Source organism: Erpetoichthys calabaricus, chromosome 11, assembly GCF_900747795.2.
Source record: "Erpetoichthys calabaricus chromosome 11, fErpCal1.3, whole genome shotgun sequence".
In the NCBI taxonomy this organism is placed as follows: Eukaryota; Metazoa; Chordata; class Cladistia; order Polypteriformes; family Polypteridae; genus Erpetoichthys; species Erpetoichthys calabaricus.
The window spans coordinates 62110738-62132509 of record NC_041404.2 but is presented as its reverse complement, the minus strand read 5'-3'; the positions used below and the strand labels follow the sequence as shown (position 1 = coordinate 62132509).

General features: G+C 43.0%; 1 protein-coding gene across 1 annotated transcript in view; it reads left to right on the top strand.

The window, feature by feature from the left end:
- Nucleotides 1–6676: 6676 nt before the first annotated feature.
- Nucleotides 6677–21772, top strand: part of ttc1 (tetratricopeptide repeat domain 1) — a 50750-nt gene continuing 35654 nt past the window's right edge. Inside the window, exons 1-2 of the mRNA XM_028813175.2 lie at nucleotides 6677–6820; nucleotides 17759–18085. Coding sequence (XP_028669008.2) covers nucleotides 17768–18085 — 318 coding nt within the window. The 5' untranslated portion in view covers nucleotides 6677–6820; nucleotides 17759–17767. The remainder of the gene's footprint in view (nucleotides 6821–17758; nucleotides 18086–21772) is intronic.

The following is a 21772-nucleotide window of genomic DNA, read 5'->3' as shown; positions in this document are numbered from 1 at the left end:
CATTCAGTATTGTTAGACTTTGAGGACCAGGGGGCTTCCCTTTGGTGTCCGGAGCTCACGTCCCTTGAGTTACAACAAGATCAAGAATTTATTTCTTATATAGCCCAAAATCACACAAGGAACACCTCAGTGGGCTTTAACAGGACCCCAATGTTAACTTTCAATTACTACAAATGTTTGTGAGGCACCATCTGTTGGAATGGAAAATGCAATGCATGGCTTTTTACTACAAACGTTTGTGATGAGCCATCTGTTGGAATGATGGAGACATAATACCTGGAATGGACACACACACACAGAGACACACTGACAATTATCATTTAATTATTGTGCATTGAATCATTAGTGTCACGGGGTGGTGGGGTGGTGCAGTAAAGTGACCAGAGTTCATGTCATGGCTCTTCCCTGATTGGAATGTTGGCATGTTCTTTCCATGGCTGTATGGGTTTTCTCAGGATACTCCGATTTCCTCCCACAGTCCAAAGACATGCAGGTCAGGCGGATTGGCGGTGCTGAGTTGGTCATCAAGTGTGTTTGTGTGCTCACCCTGTGATGGACTGGCGTCCTGTCCAGGTGTTGTTCCTGCCTTGTGCCCCATGATTTCTGGGATCAGCTCCAGCCCCCCACGACCCCATTCAGGATTAAGAGGGCTTAGAAGATAGAATGATGTTGTCATTTGTACAAAATAATCACGTGTACTCATTCATATGCAACACTCGCTCATCACTCACGGATGCCATCATTAGTGAGCAGGACAGCCTGACCTTGAAATAATGGTGGAGTGTCTGAGGTCCATTACTAATAATATACCCAATTATAGCGCCCTCTAGTGTCTGAACTCTGTTATATGTTTATAAGGTTCTTATGGTCACATGTAGATCTTCTCTTTTGTGGATGGGCAACCCAAACACGGCCTTAAAGGTGTGAGGCCTCCAAAAACTAACCAGACCAGGCCTCCTTTAACCGTCTGGAGAAGGCCTCACCCCAATGGGGGCCTAATCCCAGCTCCAGTGGCCTGTCTCAGCTTTAGTAGGCCCAAAAGGGATTTTAGCCTCAAAATAAACGTCATCATCTCAAAATCTCCCAAAAGTCCCAAAAGAAGAAGGATGACCGGTTAACCCCCTGTTTGCTCACAAAAAGAACAACAGAATCTTTATTAACTTTTTGAGGGCTGAATATTTTGTCGGCAGCCGTCAGGAATGTGCAGCAGAGCAGCTGCTGGCCGCCGGAGCTAAAGGCGGATCTGGCGAGAGAGCAAAGCGAATGTCCATCCATCCATCCATCCTCTTCCGCTTATCCGAGGTCAGGTCGCGGGGGCAGCAGCTTGAGCAGAGATGCCCAGACTTCCCTCTCCCCGGCCAGTTCTTCTAGCTCTTCTGGGGGAATCCTGAGCCAGGAGACATAGTCAGCAAAGCAAATGTGCAATGCACAATACTCTGTAGAGATGGTTTTGCCTATTGTTGCTGAACAAGACTCTGACCGATTTTGATGCAAGTGATCTGAAAATTAAAAACAAAAGTGATGCACCAGCGTCAGCTGATCGTAGTGCTGACTGCGTTTGTGGACAGTGTGAAGACACTACTATATGTCATTATAAGTCGGCACCTGTCTTGAAAGAGTTAAAAAAAGGGTTTATTTAGAAAGTAGAAAAATTGCTTAACAGGGCAAAAGGAGTGGCCTAAATTGGCCTAAATCGAATAACAGAGCAAAAATGAATCAAACATAATAAAATGCATGGATGAGAAATGGTGCTGGATCAGAGAATTCTGGGTACAAACCCAGGGTCCCGACATGGCCCACCACCTCAGCACAATACAACAATCGCGTCTTCACACACCAAAATGATCATGGCTTGATAAAATGATCGAGTTGTCTCAGCTAGAGGGGGAAATACCAGGCAGCATTAAACTACTGGGTGTCCACTCACTGCTTTGTTAAAAGTCACCCGGAGGACAGTGGGGGTCTTCATCTGCTCAATGCGCTCAGTAAGACTCCCAACAACTACAATAACTCAACTGCTGACAGGAATAAATAGCCAGAAGGAGGAGCCAACAGCCATGACATCATGGAGGCCCCGCCTGCTGGGGCTCCACCCACAAAATACAAGGAGTGGAGACACATTTAAGGAGACAAATCACAAATAACAAATGATGAAGGAAACCAGCAGAAATACAAAAATAAATAAATAATAACTCAAAATTACCAAAAACAACAATAAAACAGAAAATACACATTTAAATGGCCACTCAAGAGCAAATAATCCTGTCAAAGAATAAGTCACCTTCATCATTGTCCAAACCATAATGGTCAGAATGCTCAGCCACATTGTCCAAATGTCAGTACGCTCCTTATGTAATAACTCACTCTGGCAGCAGGGGACGCTGTCGTTAACGCCGTCTTCACTGACAAACAAACTCTTAACATTCTGCCCAGTGAGGACAAGTAGCTCCACCCCTTCCAGTCCCACCAACATAAATCCCGGGGTCCCAGAAGGAGGTGTCACTTTTGGCCCATGTAAGCCACAGGACAGAGCTCTCTGACTGGCAGACCACCTTAAAGCCCGTGAAGGGACCTGCACTGAGACGTGCAACTTATGTAGTTTTGTTTCTTATGTTTTTTATGTTTGGACAAATAAAGGGGACAACCCGGCTGGGGTCCTGGAAATTCTCTCAACAACAACAACAACAACAACATTTATTTCTATAGCACATTTTCATACAAAAAGTGTCTCAAAGTGCATAATGAAGAAAAGAAAAATAAAAGACAAAATAAGAAATTAAAATAAGACAACATTAGTTAACATCTCCAGCCTGTCATAACTGTACCCAACCACACACGTTTATGTTTTAAATTTTGTTGGAGGTTCTCATTTATTATTAATGCTGCGTCTATAGGAGGCGCTACAGGCTCTGTGATCTGGTATGAAACCATAAGCCATGCGTGATCTGTTCAACATCACCCACAACATGACCTGAGACCCCCACTGAGTCTCTCCAAGCACCTGCCTTCACCTTAGCAGGAGTACGGAAACAGAAGCGCTCTGATGGGACGTTCACTACAGGAGGCGCTATACAGATTGCATTTTAAGGCTCTGTGACTTACCAGGCCCGAGTTGTCAGTTCAACACCCCACTGGCTCCCTCTGTGGTCCTCACATGACAACAGTGAAGCACACACTGCCATCTGTCATCTCTGACCTCCTAAATTGAAACCTGCTAAAATGCATACCGCGGCAGAATTTAGGGGCACTCAGACCCCTCCACCTTTTCCTGGTCCACTACTGCTGTCCATGTCCATTACACACAGAGCTTCACTCTTCCTGCTGTTCCTGCTTTTCCCAGCTTACAAATCCCAGGGTGTCCTCTCGACCTCCACCTCTCCTTCTCCAGAGGATCCCCTTCATTCGACATTCTTCAGCGAAGGGTCTGACTCTGGCGGGATGATCCCAAAGCTCCCTTTGTGTGCCCTGAACGCAGCTCTCTGTGCTAATGACAAAGTTACAGCTGCTTTATTTGTACCTCTTGTGACAGTCTGCCTCCTAGTGGTCATTCTAATTCGGAACTCAGATACCAGACATGAATTCAGTTTAGTAAAACCCAGACGACCAAATACAGCAAACAGCGGCTGGGGGTGCACAGGGTCCGAGCTTCATGACACTCGTGTGGCTTACGTGCCATGATAAGCACAGAGCACATCAGCTCCCTGCTCCTCGGCCCATCAGCCCAGACTGCGACCCCTCACTCCGCTGCACATTAGACCTCTTGGTGATGTTTTTACCACAAGAATTGTGGTGGGGCAGATGGCCCCTTTCCTCCATGTGTGCAGACGACTCCAGCTTTATATGAAGTGACCTCACTTATCACACCTTTACCACCTTAGCTAACGACTAGCAAGACGTCCAAGTCTATGCAGACAAATCAATCAAACACTGGGCTGCCAGCGCACGGTCAGTGTCGACTGGCATCAGATCACAAGCTAAGTAAAGTGAAAGACCCTCAGTCACCATGGTGCCCCACCATGAACTGTGAAACAGCAGCACCTCAAGTCTGGAATCAAACAAGCCAGAATGAAAGAGACATGACACAAAGTGAACACTGCACTTCTGGTAGCAGTGCGGACCATCGAGGAGTCAGGTGTCTGGTGGTCCGCATGAGGTGCCCAGTAGACAACTGAACAAACCACTTTCTCCATCCAGATGAGTTCTTTATGCACTTCCCTGGCACAGAAGTTTCAGACGGACGGCTTCTTTACCACAAAGTGGACGGAGCACACGTGGGCTTCCTTGGTGTCAAATTCCAGTCTCCTCTGTGCTGAAAGTGTCAAGTCTTGTGAGTGATGCAGTTCGTCACTTAATTTAAGTGACATCTGGTGGGGTTTTGTCCCACTGGCCCTTAATGCAAAAACAGCATTGATAATACTGGGCCTGTGTGCTTATAGTGGAGGAAATCAAAATGTCGCCCCAAAGTAAGGATAACTTCTGACGTGTCCCAGAGTCACAATCAGGATCAACAGCTACGCTCTATGGTCCGATAAGCCCCATGCTGTATTTAGAGGGTCGGACCACCATAACTGCCCTGAGTTTTACAAGTGAAGGTGTATGAACCCTAGGGGCTGAAGAGGGGAATAGATAGATAGATAGATAGATAGATAGATAGATAGATAGATAGATAGATAGATAGATAGATAGATAGATAGATAGATAGATAGATAGATGATATGAAAGGCATTATATAATAGATAGATAGATAGATAGATAGATAGATAGATAGATAGATAGATAGATAGATAGATAGATAGATAGATAGATAGATAGATAGATAGATAGATATGAAAGGCACTATATGATAGATAGATAGATGTGACAGGCACTATATGATAGATAGATAGATAGATAGATAGATAGATAGATAGATAGATAGATAGATAGATAGATAGATGCGAAAGGCACTATATAATAGATAGATAGATAGATAGATAGATAGATAGATAGATAGATAGATAGATAGATAGATAGATAGATAGATAGATAGAGTGAAAGGCACTATATGATAGATAGATAGATAGATAGATAGATAGATAGATAGATAGATAGATAGATAGATAGATAGATGATATGAAAGGCATTATATAATAGATAGATAGATAGATAGATAGATAGATAGATAGATAGATAGATAGATAGATAGATAGATAGATAGATAGATAGAGTGAAAGGCACTATATGATAGATAGATAGATAGATAGATAGATAGATAGATAGATAGATAGATAGATAGATAGATAGATAGATAGATAGATAGATAGATAATATGAAAGGCATTATATAATAGATAGATAGATAGATAGATAGATAGATAGATAGATAGATAGATAGATAGATAGATAGATAGATAGATAGATAGATAGATAGATAGATAGATAGATGTGAAAGGCACTATATGTTTAATAGACATTTATATAGGAAATACACCAAATGCCAGATTGACAGATATTACAGGTGCTATATTTAACAGCGAGACTGACATGAAAGTCGCTATACAATAGAGAGAGGTAAGCAGATATGCAAGTTACTCTAAAAGAGGGAAACACTGTAAGAGGCAGCACATAATGAATAGACAACAATATGGAAAGAACTATACAGTGAACAGATTCATATGAATTTGCATCTTATCATTTTAAAGTCAATTACTTACAATCAGAGTCCGGGCAAGTGAACTGACTGTCTCAGGGTCACACAGAGAGTCAGTGGCAGAAGTTCAATGTATTCTTCTGACTCTATATAGTGCCTTTCAATCATGGGTAAAAGGCAGGGATTGATCTGTTGGCATAGGGCCAATGCCTTCATCAGCAGGCTTCACTCTGCAGTGTGGCACTTGCCCTCTGTTGGCACCCTGTAATTTAGGCTGACCACTGGTCATTCTACCCCCTCAGCAGTGTTCAGCTAGCTGGGCTCCAAGGAAACCCTCCTTTTTCTGAACAACAGAACCTGTGGTTTTAGCCAGTTTTGCTTCTGATGCCAAGTGCTAATTAAACAGCAGAAGTCTATTAAACAACATGCCACAGTCAGCTTGGCACAGCAAATGGACCCAGGTGACACTTAAGAGCCAACATTCTATACAACATGCCTTTATCCGGGGGCCATTAAAACTGTGTTTATTCTTTTTGTTCCAGCACTTTCTGAATGATGATGGCACCAGGGCCGGATTTATATGAAAAGAGGCCCTAGGCTATTCCACTTATGAGGCCCTTTCACCTTCCATTTTTAAGTTTGTAAATTACATGAGAGATAATAAAATTTTGCTAACAATTTGAATGTAGGCCCCTCTTGATCTTGAGGCCCTAGGCTGGAGCCTAGTTAGCCTATAGGAAAATCCGGCCCTGGATGGCACACAACAGACCACATGTACATGTACAGACAATTTGAAAAGCCTCCCCATCCCTAGAAAAAGATCAGATAATTATACATTTTGCTAGGGATTTTACAAAGGATTGGATAATTTCGCAGAAATACTTTAAAAATTGTAAACTATTAATAATGTTTATACCTTACCGTTATTTGAAACTGAAATAGTCGTAACGTCCTATAATGTCGAGGTTTACTACCCGATCTGCGCGCCCCCTGCTGTCCGATTTGACTCAGTGCCGGCGAGCGCCTTTTACGTCACGAAGGACTCCATTTCCCAGGTGGCGCCGCTCTCACCCGGATGTGATTTGCGGAAGGTGGCGGACGAAGTGAGTGTTGGTTCTTTGCGTTGTGTTGTATGTTTGAAAGAGAAAGGAAAAGGGGAGAAGAAAAGTAATACGTGCAGTAAAAGAAAAAGGTGAGTACTCGTGATGTATGTGTTAGTGGAGCTGAATTCAGTGTCCCCTAGAGTGGCAGGAGGTGTCCTCTGTTTAGCCAGTGACGCCCCTCTCACATTCTGTCGCAGTGGCAGTCACTCGGGTTTAGTTTCGGAGGAGGACAGTCCCCAATGCTGCTGATTTGTTGAATTTTAAAAGTCTGCAGTTTTTCTTTGCTTCAGCCATCGTTTGATGTGTTTAATGTCCTGAATGGCGCTGGCGATGTAATGAACAGAGAGACGGGGAGATGTCAGTAAAATAAGAGTGAAGTGGGAATGCATTATACAATAATAATAATAATAGTAATACATTTTACTTATATCGCTGTGCCTCCATTTCTTTTAAAGCCCAATATGTGGACTCTGTAGTGGTCACAGAGGAGCTGCTCGGGCCCCAGTGAGCTGCCATAGCCGCCTCTCCTCCCTGAATGACTAAGCCCAAGATGGAGCGCCCAGGTAGTGATTAGTGAATCAGGCTTGAAAGTTAACCAGAGGTGTCGATTCATTTATAATCCAAAGAGTTGAATACAGTGCTTGTTTCATTTTAGTGCAGATAGATTTAATGGTATAATGGAGAGGGTCTCAAACTCGCCTGATCTAGATAGATGGAACTTTATTTGTCCCCAGGTGGAAATTTGGCTTTTTTGAGAAGCTCTTTAAGTAAACAAATACATAAATAGAAACGTAAATGAATAACATTAATTTATAACATTATAATAATTATAACTATAATAACATTAAATTAATGTGAACACACGTCGGAATGACTGTAAAGCAAGAATATTCAAAAGAAAGAAAAGTCCCAGTGAGGCATTATGCAGACGTATTAGCTGTTGGTATAAAATATAAAAATTATTATCAATTAGAAAAATTATTATAGCAATCTTTTGAGATCGCTTAGCATTAGCTGAACAAACCAGCTTGATGGACTGAATGTCCTCCCCTCATTTGTCACATGTCTTATGTTCTTCTGTATCCTGGAGGGCTGAGGTGGCAGCAGGCACCAGTTAGTGACCAGTTACTTCTGCTAATGGCACTGACATCTTGTGGTGTCATTTTATTTGACTTTCTTAAGACCTGGACGTCATCGTTGTTTCTTTTTTTTTTTTTTACTTAACTAGCAGACAGAAAATTGAGATATAAAGCAATCAACAGGTGAGTCCTGGGGAGCCTGAAACTCCAACTGTTCCTTAATCAGAAGTCAATTCCTGTTGTTAATGAAACCCGTAATTTATTTCTATAGTGTGTTAGTGGTCTCATTGTTCAACTCCAGAACTGTTGATTTTCACCTTGGTTTTTGTGGACCAGAGCAGGTCGATATTTCTCAGACTTCCCAATTTCTTTTCAAATATTTTATTAAAAACAGAAACTGTATGATGATCAGTGCTCCTGTTTGTCCGAAATCTCAGAATTACTTGCACTAAAAGTCTGACTGGGATAAGAATTTGGCCAACCTCATAGTAGGGTATGAGAAGAAGTCGTGAAGCGTCCCGCACCAGCAAGGAGTACAAGTTCATGTTTAAGAATGAATGATGTCATGAATTAATGACACCCCGAACCACAAAATAACTCATGATGGCGTTTTGTAGTTTCCTTGGCACTCATGATGACGTTTTGTAGTTTGCTTGGCACTCATGATGGCGTTTTATAGTTTCCTTGGCACTCATGATGGTGTTTTGTAGTTTGCTTGGCACTCATGATGGCGTTTTGTAGTTTGCTTGGCACTCATGGTGGCGTTTTATAGTTTCCTTGGCACTCCTGATGGCATTTTGTACTTTCCTTGGCACTCATGATGGCGTTTTGTAGTTTGCTTGGCACTCATGAAGGCGTTTTGTAGTTTGCTTGGCACTCCTGATGGCATTTTGTACTTTCCTTGGCACTCATGATGGTGTTTTGTAGTTTCCTTGGCACTCATGATGGTGTTTTGTAGTTTCCTTGGCACTCATGATGGCGTTTTGTAGTTTGCTTGGCACTCATGAAGGCGTTTTGTAGTTTGCTTGGCACTCATGATGGCGTTTTGTAGTTTGCTTGGCACTCATGATGGCGTTTTGTAGTTTGCTTGGCACTCATGAAGGCGTTTTGTAGTTTGCTTGGCACTCATGAAGGCGTTTTGTAGTTTGCTTGGCACTCATGAAGGCGTTTTGCAGTTTGCTTGGCACTCATGATGGCGTTTTGTAGTTTGCTTGGCACTCATGAAGGCTTTTTGTACTTTCCTTGGCACTTATGATGGCGTTTTGTAGTTTGCTTGGCACTCATGAAGGCGTTTTGTAGTTTGCTTGGCCCTCATGATGGCATTGAGTTTTATAGTTTGCTTGGCACTCATGATGGTTTTTTGTATTGGTCTGATACTAACACTATGGCTTTACCACAAATATACTAATTAATAATATTCAAAGCCTCGTGATTTCGTTCGAATAACAAGTTTATGCCACTCTAATGAAGTTGTCTAGTGCCGTACATTGAACTGGATCACTTTGCTACAACATCAAGACTACTACTGTACCGAGAATTGTAATGTAAAGACCGAGACCCAAACACTGAATGAGCGTAAAGCTCGATACCAGGCACGTTTATTTAGCAATCAGTGATCCACAGCTGTACTCCCATAAGAATCTCCTTCCCACTGTTTAGGCCCCAGGAAACGCCTCGTAAAATAGCGGTTACTGAAACTGGACACGGCGTTCCGGTGCTATTTCTTAAGTCACCCTTACCCTTCCAGTGTTCCCAGTTGTCTTCCAGTGTCTTGTCACGTGCCATGTCCCTCTCTTTTCGACAAGGCATCTATTTATCCAATCTCCCAGGGGGCTCTGTCTGACTCCTTGAACACGAATATCACAGGGGTTCATAGAGCTCAGTGCACCTGTATGACGTCTTGCTGTCAATCACCCATCTAGCCCCTACCATCTTCAGGATGACATGCTGCCTTCTGCAGTACCGTTTGTACAGGTGAGCACACCTGTGTGTTGTGTGACAGTCCGGGTTGGCTCCACGTCTTTTGGCAGCTTGACCCCAGAACCGAGGATGAGACTGGCAATCAAGTGCAAAGTGGTTTTATTTACAAATAATCAAAAGTGTCCATCCAAAAAAAAAATGCTGTGCTTTTTAATAAATGATCTCACTAAAAACAGGTGATGTGCAGAGATTAAAAATCCTAATAAATTACAATCAATAAATCTATAAAAATGAGGTTAAAAGCAAAGGCGGCATTCTGACCAACCATTCAAACTTTACAGAGCCAGGCCAAAACAACCGTACTGGAGTCGGTGCGTCACCAGGTGAACCCGAGAGCAGGCTGCATGTGATCGGGAACTTCCTGAAATTGTGTGACATTTTTGTGCTGCGGTAGTCGCACTGAGTGTCTGCCATCGGTAATTGGGGAATCTCATTCATAGCATAACGAGTTAAGGAATAACGTGGAGTGTTTATAAATAAAATAAATGGAGGGGATCGTGTAGAAAAAGTGTGACTGAAATGTCCCCTCAAATGAAAGTTTGCAGTGTGCACTTTAACCACAATGTCTGAATCGTTGGGTTTGTCATTTTAAGCTGTGGAGCAGAGGGGCAGATCAAGGACTAACGTGTCTTGTGCCCCCAGCTTTATGGAGGCCACTATAAATATTCTATATAACAAACGTCATAAGTATGAAAATCTGAAAAAATCTTCTGCAAATTTTAATGTCAAATAAATCGACCAGCTGACGCTTGTGTGTCTTAGGGCTCATTCATACTTCATGCTCAGAACGCGTACACACACGCATCATGGCTGCCACGCGTTCCCAGCATTCATTTGACGCGTCCTCCGAGCAGGTCCTCAGAAATTAACACGATGCGTGCACGACTTGCAGTACCAGCAAAAAGTCAGGGGGTGCAGTGTCATAAAAGTCAGAATGTGACGTCAGAGTCTCTGGTTACTATCTACACGTGACAGAAAGCCGCTGTGCGCATCCTACGGGATCGATATTTGATGAATGGTCCGATGGGGTGAAGCAAAATGCCGACTCACACAAATGCATTTGTGGGGCTTTTTTATTCAAGCGTCACATATTCCCGAACGTAATGACACGATACATTTTAAAAGTCTCGCATACCATCTTTTGTGCAACTTCACAACAGCAACAGACGTATTTGAGCCACAGCGGGAAAATTTAAGGACACGGTGAGAAGGTTTTTTATTATTAATGTGGAAATTTTGGCTTTAATCTCGAAATGTCCACTTGTATCTCGTAGTTTACTTTATCATTACAGTAAAGCGTCATAAACATCATCCCAGTTGTTAATCACTACGAGCTTCTGGGGCTTCCTTCTGACCTGACAGCAATAGATCGCCACACGGAACACATTAAATATATGATAGTCCAACTCTTTGCACTTTTAGAATCCTTAGATTTATACTTAATATCACAAACCCCCCGTTAGGGGTTGCCACAGCAGATCATCTTCTTCCATCTCTTCCTGTCCTCATCATCTTGCTCTGTTACACACATCACCTGCATGTCTTCTCTCGCCACATCCATAAACCTTCTCTTAGGCCTTCCTCTTCTCCTCTTACCTGGCAGCTCTATCCTTAGCACCCTTCTCCCAGTATACCTCTCATCTCTCCTCTGCACAAGTCCAGACCAATGCAATCTCACCTATCTGACTTTGTGTGACCCTCTAATGTCCTCATTTCTAATCCTGTCCATCCTCATCACACCCAGTGCAAGTCTTAACATCTTTAACTCTGCCACCTCCAGCTCTATCTCCTGTGCCACTGTCACCAGCCCATATAACATAGCTGGTCTCACTACCATCCTGTAGACCTTCACTTTCACTCTTGCTGATACCCGTCTGTCACACATCACTCCTGTCACTCTTCTCCACCCTGCCTGCACTCTCTTCTTCACTTCTCTTCCACAATCCCCATTACTCTGTACTGTTGATCCCAAGTATTTAAACTCATCCACCTTCTCCAACTCTACTCCCTGCATCCTCACCATTCCACTGACCTCCCTCTCATTCACGCACATGTATCGTGTCTTGGTGGTCCTACTGACCTTCATTCCTCTCCTCTCATATCTCCACCTCTCCAGAGTCTCCTCAACCTTCTCCCTACTCACGCTACAGATCACAATGTCATCAGCAAACATCAAATGCATTAAAGTATGTGTGTTACATTTTACAGATAAATCATTAATTTCATTTAAATAATGAATGCTGTTAATAATTACACACGTGGGTGTGAGACGGTGGCAGAGTGGTAGCACTCTGTCTCACAGGCAGTCACGTCGCTGGTGTTCTCTGCCTGGAGTTTCCATGTTTTCCTGCTGGGTTTCCATACTGTGCTCCGGTTTTCTTCCACAGATATGCAGATTTGGTGACTCTAAAATGACGCCAGTGTGTATGTGAGTGCTTGTATTCACCTTGCGATAAGCTGATGCCCTGTCCAGGGATTGTTTCTGCCTCATGCCCAAAGCAAGCAGGAATGGGCACATCCCTGGATTGATGGATTTAATCATTAAACATCCTTCTCAGAGTTATTGCAGCAAGGTGTCATGATTTTAATGGCTGTTCCAGGCAATTCACAACACAGTGAAGCCAAATCTGATCTCACTGTGATGATATCTTGCACTGCCACCTGGTGGATTCTTCCAAATGTACGTAAAGTACATGTGCGTTAGAGGCGTTTTACGGAAATACAAACCAGTATTACTGCGAGAGGAAATTAAAGGTACACAATACAGTGACGCATATTACAGCCACATACAAGCCAGTATTACTGTCAGAGGAGATTAAAGGCATATTACCGACGCGCGCGCCTGTTTTACCGCCAGAGAAAATTAAAGGTATATTATGGACGTACAAGCCAGCGGACGTACAAGACGGTATCCTTCAATATGGGCACGCACAAAAAGGCGAGCCTCAAAAGGGCGACCTCAATTGGGCACAGCGAATAAAGGCGCGCGTAAATAAAGATCTGCACCTTTGTTGCTCTTCACATATTCCAGAGCCATTTGAACTAAATTATCTACCAACGCCTTTATTCGCCGCGCTCAATTGAGGTCGCCCTTTTGAGGCTCGCCTTTTTGTGCGCGCCCTTATTGAATAGAGCCGTACAAGACAGTGTTACTGTCACAGAAAATTAAAGACACACAATACACGGCGGCAGCCCACGAAGAACGGTCAGCTCAGCAAGTAAACATCAACAAAAGAAAGGCTGAAAGAAAGAAAAATACGACCAACAAACAGAATGAGGTCAAAGTCCCTTGCCATTTAATATAGACTGTTCCTACTAATGTTCATGCACTACTGTTCTAGCGCCCGTTATTGTAACGGGCTAAATGACTAGTATATATATAAAATCCACCATCTGTCTGTCCACTTATCATGAGAGAATCACTTCACGGATTTAGATCAGGTTTTTTTCTGGAATTTGCTTGAACATTCCGGTTGATTTTGCGACTTCTGTCATTGCGCGCTAAGAATCCGAGTTCACTTGCATGAGTGATATGTTCCCATTAATTCGAGAGAGAGAGAGAGTCCGAGGCCTGAGCGGAGGGGGAAGCGTGACAACAGGAGTGGGGAGCTGGGCAGGACAGGACCCTTCTCACTGTCTTGTTTCACTACTATGCGGGACGGATAGTATTTGTATAAAAAGTAATAACTGTTACAGTGGAACCTCGGTTTGCGAGTAACTTGGTTTACGAGTGTTTTGCAAAACGAGCTAAAATTTGTAATAAATTTTGACTTGATAAACGAGCGAGGTCTTGTAATACGAGTAGTATGTATACGCTTTGTCTGCTGAGCGTCATGTGATCACAACTGAGCTGATGGTTCTTCTCTCTCTCTCGCTGTGGGATTGTGGGCAATCGTCTCCTGTTCTCCGTCTGATTCGGCGTGCCTCACTCGTATTGTCAACATCTGTACGAGCGTATGCTGTTTACTACAGCATTGTGACTGTGTGTGTGTGCTGTGACATGCGAGTCCCCGTCTTGCACCCCAAAACACGAAGCTAAGTCTCAGTACTTTAGCAACACCTTCACATTCAGCACGAAACAGCAACAGCGCAGTTATTTATCGTAACGGGACCTGCCGCTCTCCTATACACAGACACAGCAGTCAGGCAGGGCCCTGCGCATTTGTAATGTTCCTTGTTACTTGTATCACCCATCGACGGCAGGCGCTTATAGCAGGTCCGCGATCTTTTCGGATTCGCTTTTACGCCGAACTGCTACAGCGCTGGGAGACTGCGATTGCTTTGGGACGCTCTTCTGAATGTCGTCCCGTTGGGTGGAATCCCACAAGAGTTTAGAAACTCACTCACACCAGCCAAGATAAAGTGCAGGTTAATTTGTTTTATGTATTTTTACTTTATATTTTGTATTAATCATTTTTATATGAAAAGTTTTGGGTTGTGGAACGAATCATCTGAGTTTCCATTATTTCTTATGGGGAAATTCACTATGATATACGAGTGCTTTGGATTACAAGCAATTTTCCGGAACGAATTATGCCCGCAATCTAAGGTTCCACTGTATTAATAAATATATCAGTGTTTAATGAATGTTATTGACATTGCAGTAATTTGAAAAGAGAGCCCACGAGTGAACAAGCAGAAGCCCCCTGTTTGAACACATTGGTAATGGAAGTCCAGGTGTTGTTCTGTGTGACGTAATCTGAAATGTCTTACCAGGTTTGTCTCCGCTTTAGTTCCATGATGGCTGACTTTTTCCGGGCTGCTGTTGCAGTCAGTGTCTCATTCATCTTCAGCCGCCGTAACGGACTTCCACACAGCGGATGTTTAAGTGTCCTCGGGTTCTGTGGGACTTTTCAGCCCTTCACATTGGTCTGTCTGAGCCCAAGGAGACTTTTAACATTCCTGTTATGTGCACACGCGGCTCAGGCTGGCCATGGCGCCGTGCTTTCACCTGCTTTACACACATAAAGGAAATCCAGCAAGTGCGGAGCGGTGCACATGAGTGCAGCTTACATTTTATTGTAATTGTATAACCAACTAGCAGTTGGCAACTTTTACATCAGATCTGCTGATTACACATAAATAGCAAAAATTGCCCGTTTTGCAGTCTCACTGAAAAACTGGTGCATCACTAAAGCGGTTGACATTCTTGGCAAACACGTGAAAAGTGGGGCAGGTTGTAAATAAGTAATCTGCCATCCCGCTAGCATGCCGGTCTAAAACATGGCAGCTCTGGGGTTGTTTGCAGTGCTTGGCTGATCGCACTCACATGCAAATGCAGGTGGATCAGTCAGGCGCCACATTCTCGCTTTGGTGTGGGTGAAGGTCTCATCTGAGGCCAATATACAGTGGGTATAGAAAAGAAACCCCCCCCACTTCCAAATATTCCCATTTTACTTGCTTTACAGCCTCAAATGAAAACACACAAACTAATATTTTTTCCAGCTTTACTTACTCAATACCACTTATAACATCCAAGTGAAAGATATGACAGCTACAGTTCAGGGGAATTTTAAAAAATCAAAAACAAGAAATACTGAGATTAATAAAGGACCCCCCTCCTAAACTCCATCAGGTATAAGTGCCCACCATTTCCATTGCGGTCACTGGCTGTGATCAGTTGTAATGAGTGTGATTAGTGAAGCTGTTCCCGGAGCGTTCATTCCCTTGCTTGGTAGTGCCACTGACAGCACACAACTGACTATGGGTGGCAGGCCACTTTCAAAAGATCTCAGGGATAGAGTTGTGGACGGATATAAGGCAGGAGATAGAGACAAAAAAATCTCAAAGGCTTTATCAATCCCAAGGAGCCCAGTAAAGTCCATCATAAAGACGTGTTTGGTACTACTAGGACCCTCCCTGGATCTGGCTGTCCCTCCAAATTGGACAGAAGAGCAAGGTGGAAACTGGTAAGAGAGGCCACCATGAGACCAATGGCCACTTTGAAGGAGTTCCAGGACTTAATGGCAAAGAGTGGTCATTAATGGTGTGCATGTGACAACAAGTTCACAAGCACTCCACCATTGTGGTTTGTTCAGGAGGGTCGCACTTCTCAAGAAAGGCCACATTAAGGCTCGTTTCACTTTGAAGATTCTGATGCCAAGTGGAAAAACTTCTTATGGTCAGATGAGACCAAAATCAAACTCTTTGGCCTCAACACCAAACGGCAGCTCACCATCCACAACACACCATACCTACAGTAAAGCATGGAGGTGGCAGCATCCTGTTGTGGGGGGCCTGGGGCTCTCGTTAGGGTAGAAGGAAAAATGGATGGGGCAAAATATCGTCAAATTCTTGAGGGAAACCTGCTACCCTCTGCCAGAAAGTTGAAGATGGGCAGAATGTTCACCTTTCAACATGACAACGACGATGCACACAGCAAAATTGACCACACAGTGGCTGAAGGAGACAAACGTGAATGTCCTGGTGTGGCCAGTCAGAGCCCAGAGCTAAATCACACTGAAAATCTGTGGAAAGATCTGAAGATAGCAGACCACCAACACTCACCACCCAATGTGACCGAACTTGAACAGTTAAACTGTAAAGAAGAGTGGGGAGCAAAGATTGAGTGGGCTTTCATTAAAGCAAAAGGGGGGTCAACAAAATGACACTGACATGGGGGGGTCCTTTATTCATCTCAGTAGGTCTTGTTTTTGATTTTTTTTTATTATTTTTCTGAACTGTAGCTGTGATATCTTTAGATTGCATTGAGTAAGTAAAGCTGGAAAAAATATTGGATTGTGTGTTTTCATTTAAGGCTGTAAAGCAAAAAAAATATGGGAATATTTCGAGGGGGGGGGGGGGGATTCTTTTCTATACTCACTGTAAGAGGAGCCTGCACAGCGCAGAGGGACAGCAGAGACCAAAGGAAAAAGAGAGAAATGACAAAGGAAGGAAAGACGGAGGTCAAAATGAGAGAAAGAACGAATGAGTGGCAGGATCGAGAGAGAGTCTGTGCTGGAGGAATGGAGGCAGGTGGTTGGGTGTGAGCCTCAGGGCGAGGAGCCTGGGGCTGAAGATGAGTGCTCCTACTGAACAATGCAAGGGAGAGACTCGATATGTGGCGGGAGACGAGTTTGTGACACCCCAGGGATGCCGGTAGACTGGCAATGGGGACTTGAGCCAGGTATTGATGGATGACTGGATGTCCTCTCGTGCGGGGTAAGCTGTTTTTAAAGGGAAGCATTGAGGCTAGTGATACTGTAAAGAAATGTCCCCAGATTATGACTTATTTTTTAATCTTGATTTAATGAGTATTTATGGAATTGGTTTTAACCTCCACAGTCACTTAATTTTATGGATTATTTATTACTTTATTTTTAATTCACTGCACTATTAAACACTTTTTAATGAAAGTACTGGGCTCTTTTTGCACCTACCGCTTGGCTGGATGTGTGTGTCCTCATTTGCCCAGTTCATCTCTCTTCATGACTGTCGATAGTTCAGGTTACGAGGGTCTCAAGCAAAACAGGGAACACGGAGCTAATCCTGGACCATCACAAACCAGGGGACAAAAAGTGGTTGTTAATGGACTCATAATGGTGGCCAGTGGCAACTTAGCAACCATTAATGCTGAGCCCTGAATCATCTTTGGCCGTAATTGAGTTGCACCTCACTATTGTTTGGCAGCTGGTTCAGGGAAACTGTGAACAGCTGTGAATCTTAAAAACGCCAGTCAGTTCAAGTGAAATTGACAGAAGCAGTGATTGGTAACTAATTAAAATAAAAAGTGACTGGAATGAAATCCTGCAGCCCTCCAAGATCTGCATCTGACGCACCTGATCAGTACGATTACATTGTGTGTTCAGAAGAGGCAGGTCTTTCCATTTCTTATTACCAGTTTCCATTATCCTCTTAAGGACATGCTCAGCATTTCTTCGTTCAAATACTCACAGTTACATTAGGCCCAATGAATGAACACACGTAAATCCGATGGGCATTACTAATTTTTTTTTTTGTTTATTTCAGTTTGAGCCGATGGAGTCGGGGTTAGGCGACTGTGCCAGGATCAGCGAGCAGCTCCCTGACCAGCTGGACAACGTCCTGAGACTTGGTGGGGATGAGCAGCACACGGACTGCCTGAAGAATAACAACCCCCCACCGTCTAGCTGTTCCAAGCAAGACCCCGAGACCGAGTTGTCAGAGGAAAGCTTCTTTGATTGTCAGGAGTCCTTTGATAACGCAACGCAGCCGGACAAGGAGCAGGAATTAGAGCTGAAAGATGAACAGGAGCCTGAGATGAATGACGAATATTTTAAAGAACTGGAAAAAAACCTTTCAGATGAGGAGAAGCAGGTACATTATACACGATGTTTAGTACTTTACCAAAAAAAGATTTTTTTTTTTTTTTAAATCTGTTACACACTTGTGTAATGGCAGAGTAACATTTTTAATCTTCTATTTTCATGGAGAATGGCGATCACAAACTTTCTGATACAATTGATTTAAAGAGTGAAAAAAATGAAAAAGATATTAAAACGTTGCTGCGGAAAAAAATTGGGTTATTCGTGTTCTGTAATCCACATGTTAGCTAACCATTCATATGCTCATAACATTCAAAATCTATCTATCTATCTATCTATCTATCTATCTATCTATCTATCTATCTATCTATCTATCTATCTATCTATCTATCTATCTATCTATCTATCTATCTATCTATCTATCCTGTGTGTGTATATGTGTATGTATATATATATATATATATATATATATATATATATATATATATATATATATATATATATATATATATATATATATGTTACATAGTTTACTGTCAAATAATGCAAAGAGTATGTGATACGTGTTTCACCCTTATTTGGGCTCATCAGGTGTACACACTCCACTGCATCCCCTCACAGGGATCGAACCGCGAGGGGATGCAGTGGAGAGTGTACGCCTGATGAGCCCAAATAAGGGTGAAACACGTATCACGTACTCTTTGCATTATTTGACAGTAAACTATGTAACATTTTATGATCTGCTTCTCGCAATTGAGAGGGTGTGGCGGATGTTTGCCGACTTGCAGACCAACCACATGCGTTACCTGGTAGGTAACCACCCATACAATCAGATTGTGTTTCAGACTACGAATGCTATGAATACAGTGGAACCTCGGTTCACAAACGTCTCTGTACATGTACAAATTGGTTTGCGACCAAAAAGTTTGCCAAACTTTTGCCTCGGTTCACGACCACACACTCGGTATACGAACAAGCCAGGTTCCCTTTCAGTTTGTACGTGTTCTGTCTCTCCCTGTGCATTTCCTGTGCAGCGAGCAAGAGAGAGAGAGCGAGAGAGCGTGCGACACACACACACACACACACAGGCAGCGTGAGAGAGAGAGCTGGACTCATAAGGCAGGAAGGCAGTTAAAGAATGCACTGGGCTTGATTTTGTTTTCACTTCTGTTTGCAGCAATCGGTTCATAGTGTGCATTGTTGCAGTGTTACTTTTCGTGGTGGTTTATTAAATTACGGATTTTTTCAAATGTTCCCTGTGCTTACAGTGCATCCGGAAAGTATTCCCAGCGCATCACTTTTTCCACATTTTGTTATGTCACAGCCTTATTCCAAAATGGATTAAATTAATTTTTTTCCTCAGAATTCTACACACAACACCCCATAATGATAACATGAAAAAAGTTTACTTAAGGTTTTTGCAATTTATTAAAAATAAAAAAACTGAGAAATCCCATGTACATAAGTATTCACAGCCTTTGCCATGAAGCTCAAAATTGATCTCAGGTGCATCCTGTTTCCCCTGATCATCCTTGAGATGTTTCTGCAGCTTCATTGGAGTCCACCTGTGGTAAATTCAGTTGATTGGACACGATTTGGAAAGGTACACACCTGTCTATAGAAGGTCCCACAGTTGATAGTTCATGTCAGAGTACAAACCAAGCATGAAGTCAAAGGAATTGTCTGTAGACCTCCAAGACAGGATTGTCTCGAGGCACAAATCTGGGGAAGGTTACAGAAAAATTTCTGCTGCTTTGAAGGTCCCAATGAGCACAGTGGCCTCCATCATCCGCAAGTGGAAGAAGTTCGAAACCACCAGGACTCTTCCTAGAGCTGGCCGGCCATCTAAACTGAACGATCAGGGGAGAAGGGCCTTAGTCAGGGAGGTGACCAAGAACCTGATGGTCACTCTGTCAGAGCTCCAGAGGTCCTCTGTGGAGAGAGGAGAAACTTCCAGAAGGACAACCATCTCTGCAGCAATCCACCAATCAGGCCTGTATGGTAGAGTGGCCAGACGGAAGCCACTCCTTAGTAAAAGGCACATGGCAGCCCGCCTGGAGTTTGCCAAAAGGCACCTGAAGGACTCTCAGACCATGAGAAAGAAAATTCTCTGGTCTGATGAGACAAAGATTGAACTCTTTGGTGTGAATGCCAGGCGTCACGTTTGGAGGAAACCTGGCACCATCCCTACAGTGAAGCATGGTGGTGGCAGCATCATGCTGTGGGGATGTTTTTCAGCAGCAGGAACTGGGAGACTAGTCAGGATAAAGGGAAAGATGACTGCAGCAATGTACAGAGACATCCTGGATGAAAACCTGCTCCAGAGTGCTCTTGACCTCAGACTGGGGCGACGGTTCATCTTTCAGCAGGACAACGACCCTAAGCACACAGCCAAGATATCAAAGGAGTGGCTTCAGGACAACTCTGTGAATGTCCTTGAGTGGCCCAGCCAGAGCCCAGACTTGAATCCGATTGAACATCTCTGGAGAGATCTTAAAATGGCTGTGCACCGACGCTTCCCATCCAACCTGGTGGAGCTTGAGAGGTGCTGCAAAGAGGAATGGGCGAAACTGGCCAAGGATAGGTGTGCCAAGCTTGTGGCATCATATTCAACAAGACTTGAGGCTGGAATTGCTGCCAAAGGGGCATCGACAAAGTATTGAGCAAAGGCTGTGAATACTTATGGACATGGGATTTCTCAGTTTTTTTATTTTTAATAAATTTGCAAAAACCTCAACTTTTTTCATGTTGTCATTATGGGGTGTTGTGTGTAGAATTCTGAGGAAAAAAATGAATTTAATCCATTATGGAATAAGGCTGTAACATAACAAAATGTGGAAAAAGTGATGTGCTGGGAATACTGTCCGGATGTACTGTAAAAAAAAAAATTGTTTTTAGCTAGCTGTTCCTAGCACTATAGCGCGAACTATTGCAGTGTTAGTTTTCTCTGTTGTTCAAGGTTTTCTCAGTGTTATTCAATGTTTTTACATTTAGTTTACTATTACGCTGTGCATTCTATGGTTTAATTAACTATATTTGTGCTTAAAAACTTATATATATTTGCATACAGTTTGTATGGTCTGGAACAGATTAATTGTATTTACATACAATCCTATGGGGGAAATTGCTTCGGTTCATGACCAAATTGGTTTATGACCAGAGCTTTGGAATGAATTATGGTCGTGAACCAAGGTTCCACTGTATAAATATGTGTGTATGTGTGTGTGTATATATATACATATATATATATATATATATATATATATATATATATATATATATATATATATATATATATATATATATATACATACACACACTAGGGGGCTTACCCCCTGCTCGCTTCGCTCGCCAACCCCCCTTGCCTGCGCTACACGCCAGCCACTTCGCATCTCTGCTGCTCATGTTGTGAAGAGGGGGTCGCTTCTCTGAAACCCCCTCTTAATCTGTGATACAATGGGAAACAAAACAGTTTCTTTTTACCTCCTCTTTGCTCAATCATCTGCTGGCTTGTTGCTGCTGCTGCTTGATGTACATCTCACATGGCGCTTTGAACATTTAAAAGCCTGTATAGCAGCTGTTTTTGTCATCTACTCCTTGTCTTTTATTTCTGGCCCTGGGCGTTGTTAAATCTGTTGGCACAAAATCTTGTGTCACGGGTTCCGAGTTCTTGATATTTTAGTTTATAATTTAAAAAACGGAATACAAATCTTAAAATCTAACAACATCACATTAAAGT